This window comes from Aspergillus caelatus (genome assembly GCF_009193585.1).
Source record: "Aspergillus caelatus strain CBS 763.97 unplaced genomic scaffold BDV27scaffold_319, whole genome shotgun sequence".
NCBI lineage: Eukaryota > Fungi > Ascomycota > Eurotiomycetes > Eurotiales > Aspergillaceae > Aspergillus > Aspergillus caelatus.
The window spans coordinates 18,488-37,390 of record NW_022475582.1 but is presented as its reverse complement, the minus strand read 5'-3'; the positions used below and the strand labels follow the sequence as shown (position 1 = coordinate 37,390).

At 49.0% G+C, this 18,903-nt stretch overlaps 7 protein-coding genes across 7 annotated transcripts; 2 read left to right on the top strand and 5 right to left on the bottom strand.

The window, feature by feature from the left end:
* Positions 1-4,287: 4,287 nt before the first annotated feature.
* On the top strand, positions 4,288-6,785 carry BDV27DRAFT_66300 (uncharacterized protein). The gene is made up of 2 exons (XM_032077235.1): positions 4,288-4,810; positions 4,874-6,785. The coding sequence occupies exons 1-2, from the start codon at positions 4,481-4,483 to the stop codon at positions 6,674-6,676; spliced, it is 2,133 nt and encodes a 710-aa protein (XP_031921704.1). The 5' UTR covers positions 4,288-4,480; the 3' UTR covers positions 6,677-6,785.
* Positions 6,786-7,343: 558 nt separating this feature from the next.
* Positions 7,344-8,742, top strand: BDV27DRAFT_66223 (histidine phosphatase family protein). The gene is made up of 3 exons (XM_032077234.1): positions 7,344-7,588; positions 7,640-7,861; positions 7,921-8,742. The coding sequence occupies exons 1-3, from the start codon at positions 7,454-7,456 to the stop codon at positions 8,638-8,640; spliced, it is 1,077 nt and encodes a 358-aa protein (XP_031921703.1). The 5' UTR covers positions 7,344-7,453; the 3' UTR covers positions 8,641-8,742.
* Positions 8,731-9,250, bottom strand: BDV27DRAFT_137426 (uncharacterized protein). Its single transcript, XM_032068981.1, has one exon. The coding sequence runs from the start codon at positions 8,914-8,916 to the stop codon at positions 8,743-8,745; it is 174 nt and encodes a 57-aa protein (XP_031921702.1). The 5' UTR covers positions 8,917-9,250; the 3' UTR covers positions 8,731-8,742.
* BDV27DRAFT_66171 (uncharacterized protein) lies at positions 9,037-9,570 on the bottom strand. Its single transcript, XM_032077233.1, has one exon. It carries the CDS (start codon positions 9,392-9,394, stop codon positions 9,074-9,076), a length of 321 nt encoding a protein of 106 aa, XP_031921701.1. The 5' UTR covers positions 9,395-9,570; the 3' UTR covers positions 9,037-9,073.
* Positions 9,571-9,746: 176 nt separating this feature from the next.
* Positions 9,747-12,376, bottom strand: BDV27DRAFT_150291 (putative nuclear localization protein; the record flags this gene model as incomplete). The annotated part of the gene is made up of 3 exons (XM_032071206.1): positions 9,747-11,662; positions 11,847-11,969; positions 12,268-12,376. 3 exons carry the CDS (start codon positions 12,374-12,376, stop codon positions 9,747-9,749), a joined length of 2,148 nt encoding a protein of 715 aa, XP_031921700.1.
* A 2,565-nt stretch (positions 12,377-14,941) lies between these two features.
* BDV27DRAFT_66166 (uncharacterized protein) lies at positions 14,942-15,355 on the bottom strand. The gene has a single exon (XM_032077232.1). It carries the CDS (start codon positions 15,260-15,262, stop codon positions 15,029-15,031), a length of 234 nt encoding a protein of 77 aa, XP_031921699.1. The 5' UTR covers positions 15,263-15,355; the 3' UTR covers positions 14,942-15,028.
* A 1,559-nt stretch (positions 15,356-16,914) lies between these two features.
* Positions 16,915-18,429, bottom strand: BDV27DRAFT_150290 (uncharacterized protein; the record flags this gene model as incomplete). The annotated part of the gene is made up of 2 exons (XM_032071205.1): positions 16,915-16,974; positions 17,782-18,429. The coding sequence occupies 2 exons, from the start codon at positions 18,427-18,429 to the stop codon at positions 16,915-16,917; spliced, it is 708 nt and encodes a 235-aa protein (XP_031921698.1).
* Positions 18,430-18,903: the final 474 nt, after the last annotated feature.

Below are 18,903 nucleotides of genomic sequence, written 5' to 3'. Positions count from 1 at the left end.
GATAGAGGAAGATACTGGGGGGCGAACCACAATGATTGCTAATTGGCCTGGGCTTGGTGTATGTCATTTATTTGTCCCGACCCCATTGCTATCCATCGACTATAGTATTAGCACAGTGTACTAAATGGATACACAAAGGGTCCGTGATACATACCTTCGCCTTGGGTACCTATTGTCTAAGTGTTTATGATCTCAAGCTCAATTAAGTCCCACATTACATACACGTGAACGATGGGGATCTCTTTCAGGTGTTCGCATCCATGAACAGCCATGATCCCTGCCCCATTCACACTTCGGATAATCACGAGCTATGATGTATGTATGTATGTATGTATGTATGTATGTATGTATGTATGTATGTATGTATGTCTGTCTGTCTGTCTGTCTGTATAGAGTCCCGTAAGACTGTCCAATGGAACTTTTACCTTGGGAGTCAAATTTGCATACAATTTACGACCTGAGAACTTTTGTAGGATAGTTCGTTACGCCCCTTTTCTTTCGGTTCCACCAGCGCTAACGCCATGTCTGCCATGTCCACTCAAACCCCCCTCTCTTTCCAAAGCCTGACGAAGATCGTCTGGAAATTTCGGGTACGGTACCGCGGTGCCGGAACTTGCAAATCATGGACGTTGAGTTGCTGTCACACTCCTTAGCCGAAGCAGAAAAAGGGAAGTAGGATAAACGTATTCCCAGGAGAACGACACATGCATTAACCGCTCAAATAGTGACGGTTTGCTGGGTAAATGGAGAAACCAGTAGAAAAAGGGCAGCACATATGATAGCACCGAATCGCTCCGCTCCGTTCGTCTTCCCCCTAGCATGGTCTGGTTCCCCTCCATATGCATGGCAATGCGTTTGGAACTGCTGTTGCGTAACCTCGTGACTTGGCGTGGGCGGTTCGGATTGCATCATGATTAGCGGCTTTTCGGGGAGAGTGGGTGATTGACAGAAACCAGGAACCCGGAAATGGCCCCAGTGGTGGAGTTCGACTATGAACGCTCCGTCTCCTGTGCTTCCAGGCATCTGCCAATGTCGAGACTGAAAAGTAAGGCCCAGTTATGCTTCTCCCATAGGGCTTTGGAAGGAAAAGGAAGGAGATAACCGAGTCGCGGGCTTTCATTCGACAATCGAACAGATCCTTGTGGTGATCGACGGGATCTGTAGACTATTGATTTTAGTGGGTCTTGGCCTGAGTGCTGCCACGCTTTTCCTACTGACTTCCTTTTTGCTTTTCCCACTCTTTTTTAGATTTCCCTTAGACCAACTGGGTGATTCTCCGTCCCATGAACTTTGTGGGAAACGATGACAGGTGCATCTGGAGATCCGTGCTAACTGTTGCGGGTGTACGTATGCACTCGGTATCCGTACACGGAAAAATAATAATAATAATAATAATAATAAAAACACCTCAGTAGCGTGTTGTGAGGGTCCCTTCTCAGTACTCCATACTGTCGCCACTGCTCTGCCCAAGTGCTTCGCATTTGAGCTTCCCCTCTTTCGGCTAGCCGGAGGGAATCCCTTCCTCCACCTGACCTCAAGTGCTGGGGACGAAGTAGAAAAGAAGGGAAAGCAAAGGAAAAACCAAAGATGATAGGCAGGTTTCGCAAATGGCTTTTAAGTCTGTAGCAAACTTGACCTCAACTGCTTATTTTGGGTTTCATATTTGGGGTGGTTTGATGTAGATGTCCCCGATGAATATACTGTAAACTAAACAATAACCTAGTTAATATCGGAGTTTGGCAGAGAGAACCTTGCGAGTCAAGCGGTCCCTCACCGCTAAACCCAATCCAGAACTTACGGACGGGCTCTTCAGCGAATCCGATGACCAAAATCCCACGGATGGACCCCGATGATCCTTGACCCCGTGATCGAATCTTGGCCTCAGGCAAGGCCATCATTGGGTGACATTGCAGGCACATTGATGGATCTCGGAAGACTTCCAGGCGAGCTTCACCTTCGTTTCGACTTTGATTGGATGAGGATTGGGGGTATGACCCACTCCCCACGCATACCCAATGCGCTCTCTGACACGATTTCGCTCTGGCAATGCAGTGTGGGAGACCTGGAAAATCATCACACCCTTGTAGGGAGTAGATAGCATGTTTACTCCATCATATCAACGGACAACTTCACTATTGGCGACGGTTTGTTTTAGCATTGTTTCGGAGCCCATATCTCTGCTTCACGGGATCTTCCAAATTCCCATATGGGACCCCGCCCCCTAGGTAAAGCTAAATCTGTTGGTCCCTGGGCTATGGCGCTAATGCAGGAACTGACGAAGCTCTCGTTAGTAAATGGGAGACTTACGGAGTTACCAGTTTCATTTTGAATCATAATTATGGTGACACCCGTGAGATTGGATGCCGACGGTGTCACCACCTGTAGGAGTTACGGTCACTCAAGCTTAAAGTGCTTCAGTTGTGTTCCTTGGCTATATCTCTTTTTTTTCCCTTTTTCTGTTTGCCGATTTCCCTTTTGGCCTTACCCCCTTTTTAAACTTTGGGTGTGTCGCGGGAAAGATCCCGTACTGAACTTAACCGTCTTCCACCAATCATATCCATTGTCTCGGGATTACAACTGTACATCTACAAACTCAGACGGGATACCTGGGAACATCGGAAACATGTAGATTCAATATGAGGAAAAAGGCAAGTACGAAGAAAGAAGCCCTATTACCGATATCTAACAATAATTAATAGATTCTTAATTGTTTTTACCATAAGCCCCAGTAATGCGACATGGATAAAGCAGGAAAAGAACCAAGAAAGACAAGAATAAAAATGAAAATAAAAAATAAAAAATTGACTAAACTTCACAGGACGACGCAGTTAGGATGGGCCCGTCGTCCAGCATACACGAACATCCAGTGACTCTGCCGAAGACTCTCGCAGTCACCGCCACAGTGCCACTACCTAATGAGGGTCTGTAATGGATGCACGTCCAGCGCTACTTACCTACATACATATGTAATGTACCTATGCATGTATATACCTAACACGTCCATGATGTTCTACTTCGATGATGATGATGATGGTGGTGATGATGATTATTATAATCTACTCATTTAAGTATTTGGTTTATTCAATGCCTTTTTGAGTTATTTTAAGCCCTGGCTGCTAAACTAGTCTGTAAGAGAGAGAGAGAGAGACAGGAAGAGAGCCCAAGGCCGCCACCCCCTAGAACCGCGCGAGCGGCACCACCACAAACCCACTTTCGGCCAATATTTTGGTGGTCGGTGCCTTTCGGTTTGGTACCGTACCTGAACTGTCCGTACTCCCGTACAGTGGTAACCAACCAACTCTACCACTGTGGGAGGGTACCTGAGATCACTACCATGGATGCGTTCGTAGATAAGGTAGGCGATAATGACTTCAGGGGAAACAAGGATGGCATTTATCTAGACGAATCACCTGCAGAGACAAATCCGTAGATGCCTTTTTTTATTTATATATATATATATGATTGTTTTATTATTCTACCTGAGTGCTGGGTTTGTTAATCCAAAGCGATTGGGTTCATCGTGCATACCTAGGAATAGCCCAGAACAATTAAGCTAAAATCGGGAAGCTGCGAGTACGGCTGAAGCGCTGATTCCCCGGTCGCCCAAGCTGACGGTAAATACGGCATTGATACCAAACCACTTCGAATCCTCTTTCAGGTCCCGCTCGGTGATCTTCCAATCACAATTGGGCCCTCCACACCTTTTGCTTTTCCCAGGCAGCCGCTGCCAATCTCTCCATTCGCCGTAATCCACACCACTTCCCTTTCCCTTCCCCCCCTCCCCAAATTCCTCAGTCCCCAGTGACTGGTGTCAATCCTCGTCTGGAATTTTTTTTTTTTTTTTGTCTTTTTCCCTTTTTCTTTTCTTAATTTCTTTTTTGATTTTTGATTTTCTATTTTCTAATTTTTTTTGGGCCCTTTTTGTCTTTTTCAGTCTTTCTCTCTCTCAGACTCTCTACTTCCTTTCCTCATTCTCTCCTTTTCCTCTTTTGTCCCCTCTTTTCTATATTTTCTTTTTTTACTATTTCTTGCTTTCATTCTCGATCTGCTTAGTCGTTCCTTTCCTTTCCCTATTCTGATATCTGCTTATTAGTACCGCTGTCCGACTCAATACATTCATTAATTCTCTCCCTCTTTCTGTCTTAATCCATCCGGTCTGCTGCTGTGTTGTATATCACTACAAACCACAAACTATAACCAGCAACAACCTGTCATTCTCTCACTCCACACACACACACACACACAACCCTTTCAATCATCCTTTTATAAAAGAGCTTATCTCTCCTCCCCTTCCAAAGTCATTCTTAATCCAACCACTCATACTTCCTCTTGTGATTCAATTGTTCAATGATCTAGAGCCGTCACCCATTGAAAGTTGCCGCTATCTTGTGCAGCAACAGGTCCGGTCTCAATATATACCCTTTCCCTCATCTCCTCTTCCTCCTCTTCCTCCTAATACCCTCACACGCCAACCGCAACCATGAATTATCTTCACCACCCATACGCGTATGCTGGCCATGCTGCGGTCCCCATGGAACAGCCCATTGCCTATGACCCGACAATGGCTCATCCGTCCATGATGCACCCAATGGACGGCTACATCTATTCGCACCCACCTTTTGACATGATCGACTTCTACCATCAGCCCATTATGGACTACGAGGAATATGCAGAGAACTTGTCTCGTCCACGGTTGACTAAGGAACAAGTCGAGACCCTAGAGGCTCAGTTCCAGGCTCATCCGAAGCCTAGCAGCAATGTCAAGCGTCAATTGGCTGCTCAAACGAACCTTAGCCTTCCTCGGGTTGCTGTTAGTGATTCCCCACTCATCATTCGGCGCTTTCCATTAACCTTGAGCTAATGATCAATGCAGAACTGGTTCCAAAATAGACGCGCAAAGGCCAAGCAGCAGAAGCGACAAGAAGAGTTCGAAAGGATGCAGAAGGCGAAGACAGAGGCCGAGGAGGCTGCACGGATAAAGACAGAGAATGCCGAAAGATCCGAATCAAACCCAGACATCAAAGAAGAGTCAGACAAGGATACCCCGAAACAATCATCCGACCAGTCCATGTCTGATGACCGTACTAAGACATCTGCTTCTAACTCACGATCGAAGCATCATAAAACAAAGAGCGAGTCGGCTCGGGAAGCAACCTTTGCTTCATTACAACGAGCATTGAATGCCGCTGTTGCTGCTCGAGAACATTATAGTCCAGATGAACAGGGTCAACCTGCTACCATCCACGAGGGCTCGGTGTCTCCGACGACAACCTATTCAGGCATGAACAACCACGGTGATAGCCGAGCAGCCCAGAGCAGTTGCACAACTCCGTTCTCTGAGTGGGAAAACACAAAGGAGACTGCGATGCCGTGGACCGCATCTCAGAGTCCCCAAGAACATCTTGGCTACTCTGCCGCCGAGTCGCTCACTGTCCCGGAATTAGACGGCTCTCGTCATCAAAATGCGCAGCACAATGATACCCTCCAGTACCAGTCTTCACAGAACGAGGAGTGGTCCGGCCAGGTACAAGGAACAAAATCCTTCCCTAGCTATCACTCATCCAGCGATGCGGAAGCCTCTTATAGTGCAGCTCAATATACGCTGCACCCAGAGAGCTCATTGTCAAGGCGAGGCTCATCTGATGACCTCGCTGACTCCCTCGAAGGTATCGGGATTCATGCAGCGGGACTTCCAATCAGAACAGACCGATCTTCATGGAAAGAAGCTGGCAAGGAACTTGACCTTGCGGCCCGGAGAAAGCGACCAAGGCCTGCTGCTATCGGTACTTCGAGGTCGTCATCCATGTTGGCAGGATCGGCGTCCATGTCACCGACCACAAGGCTCCCAAGCTACGGCTCTGCACCTGGTGTGAGACAGTCGAAATCGGCGCAATGTCTCAACTCACGCTACGCAGGTGTTCGGAAAGCATCTGCAGCTCAGCGTTCGCCTCTGAACCTGTCTTCATTTGCCGAAGCCGGGGCCCTGAGTACTTCCAAGCCAGAGATGTCGTCGATGCTGTCGCCCGCCGTCACCACGGGCGGGCTGGCTCCACCAACACCCCTTACACCAGATGACCTGCATCACTTCCTTCCAAATACCCCCAGTGATGGCGGTTACTGTCTGTCTGCCCAACCCACCAGCCAATTGTTCCCTACAACACAGCCCATGCAAATCAACATTGCCTCTCCTCCCGCTACGCCTCTGGCTATGGATATGCTTTCCACCTACCAGTACCACAATGTGGCTCCCCCAATGTCCGCTCCTGCCCATTATACTTCATTTCCTGATTATGTCACTTGCGAAGGAGCCCCTTTGACGGGCAGGAGTTGGACGGGTGCCAATTCGATGCCCTCACCAGAGGCAGCCTTCCAGAGCCGTGTCCCAATAACCCAGGCGGATGTTTCATCTCTGTCGTATGGACAAGCTCTGGAGCAGAGCCGACAACCTGCTGAGAGCCTCTCAGCTGCTGGGTCACCGCCCTTGATGTATACCACGGATGCCGATATGCATACGTCAACGGGGTCATTCCATGGTGACGCGAAGCCGACGGAGTTCTATATCCACGAATTTCCCGAGCAGCAGGAAGCCCATCGGTTTGTTGCGCAGCAGCTGCCGCAGAAACCAAAGGCGTATACCTTCAACAACCAAACGCCGAGCGATTGGAATGCAAATTAGATATCAAAAGGGGAAGTAAAATTATTCGGCGTTTGATTTCATGTATCGGGCTTACACACGGTCTCTTGGTGGTGATTTGTGCCATTATATCTCTTGTCTTTCCTATTGCATTGTCTGCTGTTACACTATGGGACTCCCTAATATCCCAGGTCTTGTCTGTTTGATTCCCAGAGCATTCGTGTTGGTGTGTTTCTTCGGCGTCTGCCATGGTTTGTTTTCATGTTCGGTTGTGATTAGTATTGGGTTGGAAATATTTTGGATATCGTTGGATTTTGCATATGTATTTGGAAGCGGCTGGACTTTTCTTTTGACTCGACATATATATTTGGAGGCTTGAGTTTCTTTGTGTCACGTATTTATTAACATCTATCTTTCTGTAATTACTATTAATACTGATAATATGGATGACGGTTGCAATCGCTTGCATCGTCGGACCTCTGGATTGTATACACGTGCTGCCCCATTCTTTCTTTCTTTCTTTTTTTTTTTTACATTCTTTTCTTGTTTGTTTTTCTTGGTAGGAGCTCCGAGAACGGTGGCATCTGTGCCGTGACTTCTGCCAATTATTTACCAATTGGCAGGTCGATCGATATTAAGTGGATGCGTCTGGAGACCGTTAGCTCCCACGTGCCGGCCTGGTAGGCAACAAATCGCGATTACACAATATCATCATGATGCCAGCCACGCCGGCACCTGACGAAACCAATCCTATATAATGAAGGCCGCCGATCTTGTGCTTTTGAGTCTACGACCTCTGTCAGTATTGTGCCTTTTATCATGAAGATCTTCGGTTTTACTTCAGTAGCGCTGGGCCTGGCTGCCTTTGCGGAAGCCTCGTATGTCAACTATACCACAGTAACTGGATATTTCTTGCAGGATGAAGCGACAACCGATCCATCCACCTTTGACTTTGTCAGTGTCTAAATTTCCCTTTGACCTCCATCATCGCTAACCACGAATTAGACTACCACCAACTTCGGACTGATCAATCGCACGTACCCAACCGACAAAGGACATAGCAACAAGAACAACCACCGTACCCAATGGGAGCGGTTCTACCACCAAGTAGTCGAACTGAAACGCGTGTCGCCTCCTAATGTCGATTATAAGGTCCTATTTCTGGGCCGCCACGGCGAAGGTTGGCACAACGCAGCCGAAGACTACTACGGCACGCCTGCCTGGAACGTGAGTAACAAAAATCGCCTATATTCATTCCGAATCACTATTTTGCTAACATCAACCAGTGCTACTGGTCCCTCCTGGACGGAAACGGCACTGCTACCTGGCGTGATGCCGAGCTCACAGAGGCCGGCGTTGAGCAGGCCCAAATCGCCCACGATTTCTGGCAAAAAGAGCTAGACACACAACACATCCACCCCCCGGACAGCTACTTCGTCAGCCCCCTAACCCGCACCCTTCGCACAGCGAACATCACCTTCTCTGGCCTCCGTCTCCCACACGGAAGCACCCCCTTCCGCCCTCTGATCAAAGAGTATCTCCGTGAAGGAATCAGCATCCACACATGCGATCAACGTCGCAACCGCACCTACATCCACGACCTATTCCCCACCTGGTCCATCGAGCACGGCTTCTCAGAGACAGACGAGCTCTGGAACGGCGTAACAGCCGAAACCAGCGCCGCGCAGGACCTCCGCAGTAAATCTGCCCTGGACTCGATCTTCCAAGCCAACAACTCCGGCCTCTTCGTCTCGGTTACGAGCCATTCGGGCGAAATTAGCTCGATCCTCCGTGTGGTCAAGCATCGTACATTTAAACTTAACACTGGTGCTGTCATACCTGTTCTCGTGCGCGCCGAGACCGTCCCTGAGACTCCGACTACGACCTCGGTTTCGTGGACTGCTAGTGCACACTGTACCGCACCGCCTGTTACGTCAGTTGACTCGTGTGTGTGCCCCTCTACGGCGGCTCCCGTGACAACGCCCTTGGTTACTGTTTCTGTATAAGGTAAGATTGTGATGTCTATATACTGCCTAGGAAATGGCAGTTTGTGTATCTATAAATGATGTTTTGCTAAATCTTGTTGCTGAAAAGTGTGTATATGCAGACTATAATTGACTGAATTTGATTCTCGATGTGACATAGGATATCGTAACTTCAATCTCAACTACTGGAATAAAACAAAATTCCACCAAAATGCAAGAGAGAAGATGGCAAAGGTACCAATCATTAAGCCAAAATATCCGCCAAAGAAGAATCATCATAGACATGCGCGCACGCATATAGTCCTTGCAACGGAGTACCTGTTCAATCAATTATCGAAAAGGGAAGATCATAGACAAATGGGGGAAATGTATTCAAATTAGAAGCCCCAGAGCATGAACCTGCGTGCAATCTGCATACTATAAACACAAACATTGAAAGCATCAACATACGCAACTAGCATCCGCAGGGCGCAGACTCCAATATCCAACATGAAAACATGAATAGCTGAGTAGAGTGAAGATAATCATAAAATGCTCGGTAAGGTAAACACTGAGAAGACCAGTAGACTGAAAACGCCCGCCTAGACCAAACAAAATATGACGAGAAGGAAAAAGAAGAGAAGAGAATAAAGGGAAATGGGTACAAGAAGAGTGGAGAATGACTTGAGCCATTCTGTTGATCGAGGCAAAGACATCTTTGCCAGGAAATGCGGCAGAAGGAAAAAAAAAAAAAAAAAGAAATCGCCACCGTCCTATCTGACCGGCCTTCTATCATTTGACATACAAGAGATGCACAACTTCCATACTAGTAACGTGTAAACCCTATGGAACCAAGGAAAGAGAACATAGAAACGAAATCACAACATCATCGGGTATAGCAGAGGGTATAGAAAGAAAATGCACAGATTATCATTAGCTGTTATCCTTGAGTAAGGATAGTGTATAGCAAAAAGCGGTATAACAAGGTGTTAGAAAGGGTGGAACGGCAAAACGAGCAGAAATGGAAACGAAGGGACATTGAACGTGTTCGATACACAAAGGTCACAACACCCTCCCAACGCCTCTTAGTCCCATGAACGCCAAAATTCTGGTCAACGCCGGCCATGACTTTCTTATTTCGTAGGCTTTTAGTAACCGGACCATCCAAGTGGAGCTCCGGATTGACCTGGCTGCGGATGCCCCGGTTGTATCGGTCCGCCGGGTGTTGGGGCCCAGCCAGGCATGGCACCTCCCGCGCTCATTCCCATGGCGAGGCCTGGTTGCTGCGGTGTTCCTGCCATAAACTGCTGACCACCAGGCCCCTGTGTCGAAGGGTACATGCCTCTTGCAGCTGTCATTGCAGCATATGGGGCCGCAGTACCGCCTGGAAAGCCCATGGATGCCATCGGCTGTTGTTGAGGTGCCTGTGGATGGTGTAATGGGAAAGCCTGCGGCATTTGTGGCGCAGACGGACGGGGTTGGTTCCGTGGAGACTGCGACGGATGTTGCGCGAGAGGTGAAGGCGAGTGTTGTTGTTGTGCATGTAGCTGGGAGGCATACTGTGGCATTCCCACAGCCTGCGGACCCGCAGCGGACAAGGGAGACGGTTGCGGTTGGGGCGGGGGTTGACCCCACATCTGCTGCGGCTGTGACGGATAACCGTATGGGCCTGAAGGCTGTGGAGTGCCTGCAGATAGAGAAGGGTTCGATCGCTGATGCATCAGGTCAGGGCGAACTGCAGGCCCTGTCCGGGCGGGAGACTGCCCAACAGGGGCTTGCGGGTGGGCGACCGCTTGCTGCAAGCCGGGCTGACCGGGTATCATTGGTGTTTGATGGGGGAGCATGGCCTGCTGCGGTTGGGTCGTGTTCATCATCGAAGCCGACGCGATTTGAGGAGACTGCAAGGGCTGAGATGCCGACGGAGCCGAATCGAGCTGTCCAGGTTGCGACTGAGCCGCGGACGCTGGAATCTCGCGTTGCTTGGAATAGAAATCCTCCAAGCCTTTCTGGCGATAGCTGCGCTGGGAACTCAGAATTTTATTGAAGTCGGCAGTATGAGAGGCCTGGTTCAGAATCTCCGCCGCCGAACTGGGTTGTGTCCGGTCCTGATACGGCTGACCAGTCAACTCTTGGCGGGCCCGAGGCATACTGTTGTACTCTCTCAGTCGCGGATCGTCCGTTGTGGTGGCCATATGGATCATCGGCAGCGGCGCCAGAGAAACGGACGACGGTGGACCCAGAGGTAAGCTGTTGGGCATAGCTTCAAGTGCATTGCTATAGATGACATCGCCATGGGCCAGGGCTGGTAGGAGGCTGGCAGCACTTGCCGCTTCCGCAGCGGCTGCATCACGAGCTTTGGCCCCTCCGGGGCGTTTCTCACCCGCCAGATCGTCCTCCGTGAAGCCCTGTTTTCGGGCCTTGCCCTCCCAATAGTCATCACGTACTCGCCGTCCATTCACGATTACTCGACTGCCAAACTGACGGAACATTGACCTTGCGGTCACAATGGCAATCTGACGTGACCGGTAAGAATATGGAAGGATATCCTGCTGAATCAAATCATCCTTTTCGATCTGAGTGGCGATAATCTTGTGCAAAGATCGATTTTTATTGAACAAGAGATATGAGTCGCGGTACCCAAGTACACGTGCGCATTCAGTTGCTAGCATGAAAAGCTTCGTTCCGCGGTGAGGCACACGGAACGTGCGACATTTGTACTCCCGGTTACCTGTAAGATAACCCATGGCATTAACCTTCTTCTCACCAGCCTCATCGAATTCCTTCGGGATGTACTCGTCGCCCTCCTCGTTCAGTTGGTCAGTCGTATGATCTCGGACAGTCGGGAGCGCCTTGACTAGAGTGGACTTGGTTGGGGTGGTCTTGTCCGGAGGCGATGCTTGCGGAGGTGATACGTTGACACCTGCCTGGTGAGGGAGGGGTTGTGCTTGCATTCGTGGGGTTTGCATATGAACATTAGTTGTCTGATCGCCAATAGCTGTAGCAGAGGGACGCGGCGTCTTCGGAGGGCGCCCACGCTTTCGACGGCCATGTTCGTCCGCTCCTGCTGGCAAATGGTCGAATGGACCACACGTTAGCCGTCAATGTACTCAACGAAGATTGCATAGGGGAAAGCGTGCACGCGTCAAATCAATAAAATAACAAGTAGTGCTTGAATGAGACGAAGCGGCTCGAGAGTGCCTCACACAGTGTGTAAGCAAACCGTATGAGACCTCGCGACGCGCACATACCGTCGTCATGATCTCCATCAGCGCGGGACAATCCGCGCTGATCTGGAGTCCGACTCCGCTTGATCCCGCGAGGAGCGGTGTTTGCGCTCGTACCAAACGAAGGTGTTGGTAAAATAACTGCGACTAGCAAAAGGCCGTCAGTTTGGAGGTTGTCGCGACGGACAAACACATAGATAAGTAAAAACTCGTAATGACCTCCATGAACGGCGATGGCCATACCCCCATTGTAATCAACCGCGATAGGCGATTCAACAAGGGTATTGCCTGAACAAAAAATAATCCAACGCCATGGCGGGATAAAGCCAGTCGGAAAATAAGTAAAAATGGGAGGGAGATAGGTAGAACGCGAACGAGGCAAGGTGAGGGAGTCAAAGAAACAACCAAGAACAAGAAGAAAAAAGGAAGTAAAGGGACAACATACCGCTGTTGGTATTCAAAGCAGCGGGATTAATAGTTCCCGAACCATCGACAAGGTCGCCTCCGATCCCATTCATGGGAGCGGAAACGGAGGAATGAGAGGTGCCATACATGGCGGGCCAAGGAGGACGGAAAGAGGTTGAAGAGCCGTCGCAAGGCCGCAAGGCGCGTCAACGAACGCGAAAGGTGTCAACACCAAAACAGGTGAGATGACGACTGGGTGGGCTACTGCAGCGAGACAAGACAGCAGAGGAGCTGTGACGATGCAAGTGATCCCCGGAACAATGAACGCAGACCACGATCTCGCATGCAGTGGGTGGTTGGACTGGAAGGTGGCAGGAAGCGGATCAGCGGGAAGGTTCAGAGCAAATCAGTGCCGCGCGAGCTTTGACAGGACTAGCAATGGTGTTAGGCGGTGAGACACCCAGAGAGACAAAAGAGGAACAATGGAGGCAAGGCAAGGCAGATGACAAGTGATTGTGTGGCTTGACGGGTTTGGGGGGGGGGGGGGGAGGGGGGAGGGAAGGTGACTAGGGACGGACACCGCCACACCTTGCGGCTGTGACGTGTTTTCTATTTGGAGGAGGAGAAAAGGAAATGGAGAGGGGCGAACCAGACGGGGGTTCCCTTTCCCAAGGTTCCTTTCCTGCAGAAAGCACTGTTACCCGACGGGCTTGAAGAGCGATAGGCTTAGGGAGGGGTTCAGCAGATAACACTTGAAGATGATTCACGCTGAGGGAACCGATCAGTGGGTACACCAGACTGGGGTTATGTGTGACCAACGGGCTGGTGTCTGTGTGTAGGTCGCAAGTGTGCCAGGCAACAGAACCGACGGGTTTATTGGGTTAGAGTGAAAGGGAAAACAAACCAGGACCAGCAGCTGGGTGGGGACCAAAGTTGGAGTTGGGACTGGGAAAGGAAAGGGGGCCACCCTAGGAAATGGAAAGAAAAATAAAATAAAAACCACAAGCAGATGATGAAAGAGGGAGGGAAAAAGAAAAGGGTAAGGTTAGTTGAGAGTCTGAAGGAGGGGGTCGGAAAGGAAGGGTTGTTGAACGATAGGATCACAGCTCAAGGCGGGAGGCGGCGCCACACCCTCCCTGATTGGCGGTGCACCGCTTGGGTCACGATTCAACGCGGGCGCATTGATGATCTCCTTCTCAGTCAAACAAACTACTACCTTCCCCGTCACAAATCCTACCCTAAGCTTCGCCTCGTGTTCTGACGCTTGAAACCCAACCCACAACCTAAAAGGAGAGTACCAGAGAAGAGAACAACAAGTGCAAGAAAGGATTCGGTAGAGAAGATAAATCAAAACCCAAAAGCAACGAATCGAGGTCCGAGGTCCGATAAGAATAGAAATGCTAACCGCGATAGAACACGTATGACGCGCCCCTCTAGCTCAGAAGGGAAAAGAGAAAGAAGAGATGAACGGACTTACTTCCCCAATCACTTCCTCAGTTGTTACCTAATCTAATCTAGTATTCGTCCTCGAGGATTTATTCTTCCACTTGATGATACTGGACAAGCAGCATGTGGACGATCGGGTAGCGCGGACGTATGGACGGACGACTAATTTAGTGCGTATTGGATAAGCACCGCTCGTCATGAAAACTGATCCCTGCACGATCGCTTGGTTCCGACTTATTCACGGCAAAATGCAGTAGCAGTCGGTTCCGGAGGAAATTGCCAAAGAAAAGAAGTAGTTGTATTTCCAATCCCCTGCCTCGCAGACAGAATCCAGCCTGTCCGGATGACTATAAAGAAAGAGAATAGTAGACCACCGACGTTGAAGTAGATTGATCGACGGTGCAATGGACGAAAGGGGTCTGATATCGATAGGGAATCAAGAGACTTTCGGTGATGATAACAACCCTTTGACGAAGAATGAGGCGCGATTGCGTGGATCAACCTTCGGTAGCAATAAATCAATCTATGCGTCCAGCTATTCGTGGATAAATGAGTAGGACCAGTAAAAACACAGTAACAATGGGATTTGGAATTCCAAAAAGAGGGTCCGATGAAAGTCAAAAACCAAAAAGCAAAAGGTAATCCATACTTTTGTCAGTAAATTGGAACACTGTCGCAGAACCACCGCGGGGCAATCCCTGGGTTTGGTACTCGGACAGAGCCGCTTCTCCCCCGGAACGAATGGATCTGACCGGTGTGATATCACTTTACCCAAGTGATTTCGGTTGGTGCTTTTTATTTTCTTTTGATTTTTTTCCTTTCCCTTTCCCCCACTTCTTTTTCTCTCCCTCTTTTGACCGTTGCGCGGAGCAAGTCAAACACGAGGGAAAAGGCGGATTTCTGAAGCGACGGTTGTGGCTTGTACTGTATGGAATGATAGTACAAGAATCGTGTCGCAGTCAAACAAGGCAGATAGCGTGGAGGAGAACTGCAGAAGCCAATGAAACTGGACTTAGTCCTTGCTAATAAGAGGTGCTGATGATGACGGCGATTGAACCATAGGCTTGATTAGTTGCAGACTAGTCCCTGGAATGAATGGCTTGCTTGGTGGATGCCTCCGAGGTAGGACGAGGTCAGCCCATCCGCCAAATTCTAGTCATTGGTCAGTGATGCGTTCCCTTTTAGTGTATCTACTTTAGACTCACTCGTACTAGTAGCAGTAGTGATGGGTGACCGGGAGATCCTCAATTATCCTGTCAAGACCCTACGTGGACTCTGTTGTCCGATTTTTAGCAGTTTCGACAAACCCTGCCTGACCACTAGGGGGAAATCTAAACCAGACAAGGCTGAGAGCACTAAGCGTTAAATAATACCGAGACAGCGAAAATGTAAAAGATACCAAGGGAAAAGGCTGGACGATTATGATATGATGATAAAAGGATGGATATTATCGGTCCGGCAGTCACCATTGACTCTTGTTCGCCTTCTCTCGTCTTGCAATTCACTGACTCAGTATTTCTAGAGTGAAATCCTAATTGACATGAAGAGATCATCGGTTCTACCGAATATGCTTGGAATGGAGGATCCATGACTGACCTGCTTTTTTTTTCTTGATTTTTGATGGAATCTCACGCCTTTCCACTTCAGGACCAATCACAAGACACGCGCTTCTCCTCGCTTTTGATTGATGATCGACCACCTCGTACGGTATTGTCATACTCCATCCATCACGCCGTTTCTGATTCTTTTGGGTATTAATGGTCATATTAACATGGATGAAAAGAGAAGAATAAGAATAATGACAACAATAACAACAACAATTATAATAATATCAAGCCTACGTGGCCCTATCAGTAGTGGAAAGACTGTTAGCCTCTATTTCTACTGGTAAGGAATGGTTGATCTACCAAGACGTGGAAGCGTCCCGTTCTGCTACCATGTCGATCCCGTCCTTAGTCCTCGGCGGAGAGAGAGAGACACAGATGGGAGAGAAAATCTCAACAGTATCAAGGGGTCATCGGTGTGTGATAAGTTTATTTATTTAAAATTAGGCTTGTGCAACCGGACAAAGCTTCATCTATTGATATCGATGTCATCCTCTAAACTAAACGGACGAGAGGTATAAGGTTCTCAATACATGCTCTCCAGCCGGAATTCTAAATAACTTCCTAATTAGGGTTGACCCCGAAGAAGTCCCATCGATGGGATTTGACATGGACAATTCTCCGCAATATTAAACTCGACGAAGGTATGCAGCATTCAAGCATGAGAAAGTAGAATAGAGTTAATGAGTATCGCCAAGTAAGACAGCTTGACGGGGAGTGAGACAAAAGATCAGAGACAATCGGAAACCATGCCGAAGTGGTCAGCTATCTGCCATCACAACGGTTACATCTGCCCCCCAGATACACTCCAACGTGAAATACTTGGATCGACCAGAGGAATCTCTCCCGGCCGGCCAGATACTTAAGGTGCCGGGGACATCCTCGAACCCTATAGGCTACTCAGAGCACAAAGCCCACAGAGTCCAGACATTCCAACGGGCAGATGACCAACGCCGACGACGGATTGACTTTGCACCGGAAGGTCACTTGAGCGGGAACTACAGTAGGGGCTGATCCCTGAGGACCGTGCGTTTGATATTCACAGTAACTTACGGTACATCGCTGGTAAGGAGGATGCTCTCCCAGATGGTGGATGTTTTGAGAGCCATCGCGAAAATCATTGATTCTACTCCGCCCCCAACTCCAACCTCAAGATCAACGGTAGCACATTACCAATAGCAAATATGCACAGCGTCCCCTCTCCGCCGCTTTAGTCCTACTCACCAGTAAATCTTAAATCGCGCCTCCTCATTAACGGCTTGGACTGAGGCCACTTCCATACGTCGCGTACTGTGTGGTTACACAGTCCTCAGATGTCCTTTGACTATCGGGGCTGTGTTGGGCGCTTCTTGCTTCTCTCCTTTTCTCTTTCATCCAATCGACATGGCACGATTCAAGCTTTCCCAGCCAGGTGCAGCGTAACATACCCATGTCTTTCGGGAGATAATGAACGGACGATAGCCGGGGAAGCCCGGGGTGAATGTGGAATCATTGGAGGTGATTCATGGTGCCAAGCAACTAAACAGTCACAGACAGGGAAATGGTATGCAAGTCATCACCAGAGCAGTTCCACATCAGGTGCAGATTAGGCCAGACCACGGACTCGGAGAAACACTAGGTCAAGTCCAACCGATGGTCTATATCTTGCAGGGGTTGTACTGCGGGAGCTCATAGCCATACAGGCTGGACTGCAACGTCTGTCCGACATGCTAGTAAACAGGTGGTAGAATTGGCGTTAACCATCGGACGTAGTAATAGATACTTCGATGTTGATCGAATTATGTCTTTGAAGTATCTGCATCTATACACTATCGGGATGTTATACCCATCCGTCATCTTTGCAGATGCCGTGGCTCTAAGACCAGTGCAGCTTTATGCATGGGCCTGCACGCGGCAACTTATCCTGCAAATGTATTCCCACAGAATGGTTCAACGTGCGCATCGGGTGACCCGCCCGCTATGTATCCCAATTATGATCAATCTAGTTGGGTAATAGTGGCGCAGAGATTCAAAACTCGAATGTATCTCTCTCGTCTCATGCAATTACCCGAGACAACGCGGCCCTGAATCTTGTATTTGACTCATGTGCAACCATATGGGCGCGACTGCAGCATTGTTGAGACTGGAGGAAGGTCCGTTGCGTTCTCGAAACTTACTGGGATCAAGATGAAGTACAAGCTATCACTCTGAGCCCCTTTGCTCCTCTGTCATCCGAATGCCCATGGAGGCCGCGTCCTCGATTCAAGCGCAACATGGAACGACTCGAACATTCTTGTTTGCCTGGAGATGTATAAATCATTTCCGGGTGCAGGGTCCCAGTATGCGCGAAGTCTTTTCCCTGACGATGTTCCAGATGGAGGGAAGTCTGGAGTAGGAGATGGCTTGTGGATATTGACCTCTGGAGGCGGAGATTCACGTAGAATGTCTCCCTCAATGCTCTGATCAGGAACGTCTGGTGCTTCCCCACAAGGTACACCGTCGTTATCCTCGAGCTTTGCGTCTACCCCGACAGCCATCTCATCCAGATGGACAGCGCGAGCGATCTCATCATTGAACTCTATATCGGCTTCCTCGAGTCTTTCGTTGCCCCCGGCGTCTTCTTCAATAGTGAAAACTTCATGAACAGTCTCATCGCTTGACAACATATCACTCCCCACCAGTAGTCTCCCGTCGTTTCCCTCAGACGAACCCTCTTCAACAGTATCTCCTTCATCCCGACCGGCCTCGCCGGCTATTTCGTCCTGGAATACTATGCTATGGCTCTCACATTTATCAACTTTTCCACCGTCCTCTTCTTCCCAATTGGCATCGTGAATGACGGTTTCATCGCTACTGATATCGATTTCGCTCATTTCCACTTCCGCTCGTTCATCCTCTTCCTCGATATCTGTACAGACACTCTCATCGATATATGTGGGCGCAACACGTGGTGTTCGTCGCGTTGCGAGACGAACATAATATGGAACGAGAAGAATGATGAAGCAAGGAGAAAGTGCGGTGGTCAGGGCAGACAAAGGTGGCCCAACTTGGACCAGAAACGCAGGAGGTTCTCTCGTGATGGTGAAGAAGACTACTGCGACCGTGATCCGCACAGCTGTATAGAACTGTGCGAGAACCTCTGACGGTATGTGGGAGGATGTACGAAGGTCCATGACCCCGAGATGATTGACATGGGATTCCTTGCTGGTTGTCAAACAGCGATTTACTGGGGTGACTTTGAATGTTGCACGTACATCTCCTCGAGCTCATGAATGGAGTTAGTAACTGCATACCTAATTTGATGATTCAGGAAAAACTTTATCGGGATTGGATGATCTCAGGTTGATCCAGCCAATGCTAGCGTTGCGTTCATTACAACTACGACTTGTACCCCCAGTCCCACTGCAAATCTAGACTTCGGCCTGAACACCGTTCACCAAATAACACTGAACTTGTATCAAGAGCTGACAATGGACGTGATAGGGTACAATATTTACAGTGGTGGGGTATTGATGCCGAGGTTACATTGTGTCCTCATTCTACATGTCCATTGTGATTAATTCTATGCAGGGGCCGATGTTCTTTTTTCTTTGCTGCAGTGGATGTTGTGAATCTTCGATTCAACCGAAAATAAACCGGGTTCGCCA

What these genes read in the sequence shown, in the direction of transcription:
- BDV27DRAFT_66300 (XM_032077235.1), top strand. Translation starts at nt 4,481, where the DNA reads ATGAATTATCTTCACCACCCATACGCGTATGCTGGCCATGCTGCGGTC. An exon ending in TTAGCCTTCCTCGGGTTGCT is followed by an intron (nt 4,811 to 4,873) that starts GTTAGTGATTCC and finishes TGATCAATGCAG; the next exon opens with AACTGGTTCCAAAATAGACG.
- BDV27DRAFT_66166 (XM_032077232.1), bottom strand. Translation starts at nt 15,262, where the DNA reads ATGGATCCTCCATTCCAAGCATATTCGGTAGAACCGATGATCTCTTCA.
- BDV27DRAFT_137426 (XM_032068981.1), bottom strand. Translation starts at nt 8,916, where the DNA reads ATGCGTGCGCGCATGTCTATGATGATTCTTCTTTGGCGGATATTTTGG.
- BDV27DRAFT_66171 (XM_032077233.1), bottom strand. Translation starts at nt 9,394, where the DNA reads ATGATAGAAGGCCGGTCAGATAGGACGGTGGCGATTTCTTTTTTTTTT.
- BDV27DRAFT_66223 (XM_032077234.1), top strand. Translation starts at nt 7,454, where the DNA reads ATGAAGATCTTCGGTTTTACTTCAGTAGCGCTGGGCCTGGCTGCCTTT. An exon ending in ATCCATCCACCTTTGACTTT is followed by an intron (nt 7,589 to 7,639) that starts GTCAGTGTCTAA and finishes ACCACGAATTAG; the next exon opens with ACTACCACCAACTTCGGACT. An exon ending in ACGGCACGCCTGCCTGGAAC is followed by an intron (nt 7,862 to 7,920) that starts GTGAGTAACAAA and finishes AACATCAACCAG; the next exon opens with TGCTACTGGTCCCTCCTGGA.